The sequence below is a fragment of the Telmatherina bonti genome, assembly GCF_933228915.1.
Source record: "Telmatherina bonti genome assembly, chromosome: 7".
Taxonomy (NCBI): domain Eukaryota; kingdom Metazoa; phylum Chordata; class Actinopteri; order Atheriniformes; family Telmatherinidae; genus Telmatherina; species Telmatherina bonti.
This window is the reverse complement of record NC_136625.1, coordinates 16,561,646-16,567,778: the sequence shown is the minus strand read 5'-3', so window position 1 is coordinate 16,567,778 and position 6,133 is coordinate 16,561,646. Positions and strand designations below refer to the sequence as shown.

General features: G+C 38.2%; 1 protein-coding gene across 1 annotated transcript; it reads right to left on the bottom strand.

Moving 5' to 3' along the window:
• Window positions 1-4,616: 4,616 nt before the first annotated feature.
• LOC306758436 (uncharacterized protein) lies at window positions 4,617-5,887 on the bottom strand (the record flags this gene model as incomplete). The annotated part of the gene is made up of 2 exons (XM_079243764.1): window positions 5,587-5,887; window positions 4,617-5,050 (listed from the first exon to the last, which is right to left on the bottom strand). The coding sequence occupies exons 1-2, from the start codon at window positions 5,858-5,860 to the stop codon at window positions 4,617-4,619; spliced, it is 708 nt and encodes a 235-aa protein (XP_079099890.1). The 5' UTR covers window positions 5,861-5,887.
• Between the last annotated feature and the right edge of the window lie 246 nt (window positions 5,888-6,133).

Sequence of the window (6,133 nt, the reverse complement as noted above, 5' to 3'; positions counted from 1 at the left end):
ATGTTAAATATCTCAAAAACTACAGAGATTTGAAATGACAAAAGTCATAGCACACTTCTCCTGAAGGAGCTGCAGGGTTTAAGATCTGAATGGTTGAAGTGACTTGAATGGTGCAGGAGCAGTAGCATGCCAAAGTTTGGCGGAATAATAAAAATGGCCGAACAGGAACTCAATAATGTGAATGCCTTATGGGCCCTATGCCCTATGGGCATTCACATTGTTGGGCCTAAGATTGATCCATGGGGAACCTCACATCTTATTTCTTAGGTTTCTGAGGGCATGTATCCATACTTACAAAAACTTGTCGATCCGAAAGGCAGGAACAAAACCACTTCAAAGAAGTACCTGAAAGGCCCACCATCTTTTGGTCCTGAGGGTTCACACTTAGTTTTGTCACAATAACAAGATAAACTAAACTGCTTTCATGAGAAAACAGTTCTTGTTATCTCAAAATAACAAGAAAACTGACTCTTTATTTCAAGATAATTATTTAAAAAGAATAATAGTAGAGCACAGCCGCTCTCAGCTTCCATAGAAAGTTAATGTTTACATGACATTTTGTCTTTTGGTCAACAATAAACTAAATTAATTGTGTGGTTTTTGTATTGGAAAGAAAATAATTCAGCTTATTCTGTGGTGTATTCAGAGTGACTGGACAGCTGGTGCTCGAGAGACAAATTAATGTTAAATTTACCATGATGAAAGAACATTTCTCTCCACCTGGACTGGGTCTGGATGGGAAAAGAGGGCTTCCAAATGTTTCATGCTGCTAAATGCTGCAAAAGATTAATGATAAAATAATGTGTGTGTAGAAAATTTTACAAAGTATGAATAATGATGAGAGCCTTATTTAGCTACTCTGCACGGCAGTGAAACTCAAAGCAAGGTTATTGCTATTTACCTTTGAAAGGTTTACTTGTACGAGTAACAGGGATGTTATCAAGGATGCATTTATGCTTCTAACAAAGGCAAAATAAAAAAAAAGACTGTGACACTCTTAGCCCCTCCATCATGAAGAAAGACTTAAACTATGAGACAAAGCTACAACTTTGTCTGATTCTCTATTACAACTTGTGGGTGCCTGAACTAAAGTGTTTAAAACTGAAATAAGAGACTATTATTTTTCTTTGTTGGAGAACAAATCTCTGTGAGCAGGATGATGAATGTGGAACTGGTTCAGTAAAATAAACCAACTCTCTTATAATGAATAGACATGTCATCCAGTTCAATGGTATGACTTGTCTGTGTGTTTTAATGGTTTTTGGAAAGAAAGAAAAAAAGCTTTTGTGACAAAAATGATTATGTCTAGGTTGATTTAAAAAAAAAATTGAGATAATAATCTGTCTATTGTTGAGCTCTGTTAGCAATATGACATCTGTATTGTTGCGTATGAAGATAAAGACGACAGGCTTGCTTTGAATGATTTCTGCTCTGTCAAAGCTTTAAAATGATAGCAGTCACACTTCCCACTGACTGATGATGTTACACAACCTCTCTGGCCACTTGTTCTGTGCTTTAAACTGCTTTTTGGAACAGCAGATGCTGAGCTACAATAAAACAGATACTTTTGGATGAAAAATCTTACAAAATGATTGAATATCATGAAAATGCTGATTTGCTTTCAACCTGCCACAGGGCTCAGCTCAACTCTCACCACACATATCACCTTTTAATTAAAACCGACGCAATTATTAAACAGCACTTTTTAGTTTATTTATTCATTTTAAACACAATCTGAGTAATCATTATTTGACACTTCAAAACAGCTGACTTTGGAGAAATGATGAGCATCCAAACCTTTGAGCTTATGTTTATTCAGCAGTCAGTATAGAATGTAAGATAAAACATTTTGGCACAGTTGCTTGATGATAATAAGCTGTCCCGTTTCTGTGTTGTAATCTAAATAAATATGCAAATCCATAATTTATTTCCCAAATAAATACAATAAAAGCTACAACAAAGATGCACTGCATCCCTAACCCCCTCTCTTTACTTCCTCCTCAAACAAATAGAAATAAAAAGCTTTGTTTACTGTACTTCAGGCATTTACAGTAAAAAAAAACAAAAAAACTGAAGAAAAATGACTGAGGGTGAATAAGATGCTTAATCATTTTACTTTAATGGCTTTTTTTTTTCTTCTACCAGGCAACACAATGCGGTGGCATGTTAAGGGCCAGTGGAAGGCTGTACTGTGGGTTATGGGTTAAAAAAAAGTTTTAGATGGGTACAAACACAATCTCAGTTCCAAATGTCTACTTCAGTTTTCTGCCACTGTGAAGAAAAAGAAAACATTCCATTTCTTTTTGCTGAAACCATTCTTCAGTTTTCTGCTGGAGTTTTGCAATCAGCTAAAATCAGTGAGAGTGTAAACTTTCACAAATTACACCCAGAGACAAGAATTAAACAGGTTGTTTCACCTGGAACCTGAGATGAGAGATGTTTGTGAATGTGACTTTGTGAAGTCATTGTGTGTTGACTTGACTAGGTGTGTTTTGGCAATTATTTAAGGAAAAATAATTCCAGAGGAATATGGGTGATTACATGTTACAAACAGGGGTTATTTTAGGAAAGTAGTTAAAAAGAAAAAGGGAGGGTTGGTCTATGGAGAGCAGACTGGGACATTTTTATATTGTTCTGTTGCTAAAATGTAGGGTGTTTAGTTTAATCCATCTTAACAATGTCAGTATATATGAAACACTATAATTAAACGTGGAGCTATAGAAATGATTTTCTCTGTTTGTCGAATTCCTTTCAACAACACCTCTTCTGGCAACACATTTTCACTCCCAATTTATCACATGCTGCTGTTTGGTCAGGAGACACACTCATGAGTTTTCAGGCATGGGGAACTACTCCGCAGTTGCATATTGCCAGCTGTCACTCTGCAGTGGTAAGAGGAAAAGGAAACATCTTGCTAGGCTAATGGGTTATTAATAGTTAATAGACAGTTCCAATGTTGCAATGTGAGTCGGGGGAGACTCCCAAGCATGTTTAGACCGGTTTCCATCAAGGGACTTGGGTCAGTAGAGAATTTTTTGGAACAGAGAACTCTGATCTCTGTTGCCTTTACACAATCAACCATGCCCTTATGCCTGAGTCGGCTTAGCAATTCCCTCAACTACTAATCTATTGAGGCTACATGTATGAAACATACATTTAACTGCTTCTTTGAAGCTGTTTTGTTTCTGACAATGGTTGTACATAATAAAACAACAAGCTAATATTCAATATATTGTCACCATGTTGGACCCAAAATATCTGGCAGCTGTGTTTGGTCCGGTTTTGCAAATGGTGGTATCCTTCAGTAAAAACCGTAGTACAAATACAAGTATGTTAACAATTCAAAATGAAGATTATTTGGTAGGTGGCATAGCAGCCGGATAGCAACAAGATGCATCCGCTTCATAAAAGTAATAGCAAGATATCATTGTGACATTTGTCTTCCTTGAATTATAACATCACAGGAAGTGATGATTTTTGCAACCAATCAACGAACAGCAGTGAATTCAACCCTTTTGCGTTGAAACAATAAAATTTGTTTTATTCTGGCAACTGTCCCAGTTATTTTTTGGCCAATTTTCTGGTCATGACATGACAATATCCTTTCACACTTCCTGTTTTGTTTTTACTTTTATCTCAGGTAAGGGCTGTAAAATGTTTGGCATTAAAATATGTGAGGATTTTTAAAATTTAAAAAAAAAAAAAAAAAAAAACGTTACTATTTTCATTATGTGACCTACAACTTGTTATGTTCCTAACTTGGAAAGCCATTTTTCTTATGTTTGCCACTCAAAACTACTGCACTGACTTCTGACCAAGTATCAGCATGTGATCAGTTGGGAGAGAGATGAAGTTGTTTTTTACCTGTGTAATAACACTGCAATTACTAACATCAGCACTTATAAACAAGGAAACCGACCACAAAGAAATGGTCTGTGATTGTAACACTTGACACACCCTTAAATCAACACATAAACTGAAGGTATCACACATCTGCACATTATTGTCAGATCAGTGGGCCAAACTGTCTTGTACAGAGCTTGGAGTGAACCTTATTGGTAATATGTTTTTAATTTATAAATTCTACATTTTTAAAAGCTTAACCATTTTTGGGGGGTTTTTTTTTTCTTTTTTTTTCTTTTTTTTAAAAATCATTGCTCTGTGAACTCTAAGATTTGGACAAATGTTGGTAAGAAGTGCAGTAGCAGCGATGGTCTAGTCCAGCCTGGCACACCATTATTGGTCTAATGCATTTACAACTACTCAAATCCCACTAACACAATCTTGCTACTTTGTTATTACACCACGGTTTACAGTGTTACTACACAGATAGAAAATATGTCTTTGGTATGAGCATGTCTTTCATTTTTTTTATTTTTCTTTTTTTTTTACTTTTTCATTTTCTGTGGAAACCAAACACACCATGCCACTCAGTGTCTATGTGTTTGGTGGAAACAGGCCCAAAAAGTTTCAAAGGAGCAGCTATAAACGTATTGCCATTGTTTCCTCTTGTCTTTGAGCTTTTTGTTTTCCATTGTCTTTAACAGCATCCATCTTGGAGGATTCCTGCAGAGGCTGAGAGCAGTGTGAAGAAATTAGAAGTCCTCTGCTCAGGGTCATACACACTTACATGCCTTTGCTGAGACATTCTGTATCACGTGGTATTGGCTGTCGCTGCCCAGGAAGCGCAAGTCCATTTCATATTCAGTGGGTCTGCAGCAAGGTCCACTGACTTTGTACTTGCGACTCCGCTGTTTGAAGCCTGTCCGAAACATGTGCTCCATGGCCATGTCATAGTTCTTGCGGTGGGCGGTGCATTTGCCACTACAGTAGTGCACCATCACTGTCTCCTCGCTCTCATAGCCGAGACCCAGGTCACTCACTGTCAGCACCAGCTTCCTCAGAGCACAGGGCTTGGTCTTGCCTGCTCTTTTAGTCCTTCTGGGCTGCTTCTTTCCAGCAGACTGACTCTTCCTTCTCTTCCTGTCTAGCAAGGTTTCCACCACATGTTGCAGCTCGCCCTCTGTGAAGCTCTGGAGCATCGTGGAAACTGACAAATAGGAGAAAAATCAACAGAACCATGAGTGACAGATGACAAATACACAAATTGTCAGGTTTGCTGATAATTTTGAGGTAAATATTCACAATAAGTATGAATTTCTACAGAACAGACGGTTCATTGAAATAGCATGCTGTAACAGGAAGGGTAATGAAAGTCAGGTGCCGACAGCTGTACACAAGTTTATTTTATCTAAGACCTTGATGGATACGTACTGTTCTTATCAGCAACAGCGTGAAAGAAAGCCTTATAATTCCATAGAACCAATTACACGGACGAATGTTTATGTATGAGACAATGCGAGGTGAAAAGAAAAAAGGCTATTTATCCTCATTGCATGGGGCTATTATTGCACTTACAGACAACCGGTGACCTATGAGCTGTCAGCCGACTGCAGGTTGTTGTAAGACATTAAAACCTGCTCTATAAACAACACAGTCAGCTTGTAAATGTTCTGCGCGAACTCCGACAACCTTCTCCTGAAACGTTATCTCCAAGTCAACAAGGGAAGTAACCGTTCATCTTACACTCTGACAGGAGCGCGTTCATGTTGTCCTCTGTTGAGCGGATCTTCCGATGAAGACCTTCTGTTTGCTGGGACAGCACTCTTGAATCTGTTGAAGAAGACGTTCTGGATGTTGATTGCGATGGCGAGGACGCTCTTGATGAGGGTGAAGACATGTCTGGATGTTTTGTCTTGAGTTTGAACTGTCCAATAGTGGCCATGTTTCTAATGAGGATGGTGGACAGGGCTGCACCGCAGAGCATAAAGGCAAAAGTAGCACCTTTCCATAACTTCATCTTAGAACGTGGAGGAGCATTGAAACTCTGTAAAAAAAGAAGAAGAAGAAAAGAAGCACAAACATCAGACGTGTTTAAACAGTCACACTTTCAATCATGGAAAGCATCTTCCCAGCTTGACACATTAAAGCAGACAGCACTGTGCTGTAATTGTAAATCTTTCACGCCGCCATAATTCTGTGACCTTTCCTTAACGTGAAGGTGTTTTACTTTACCGCCAGTTTACTTTTTTCTGATTCTGCTGTCAGCTCATTCTCACTCTGAGTGGGTTCA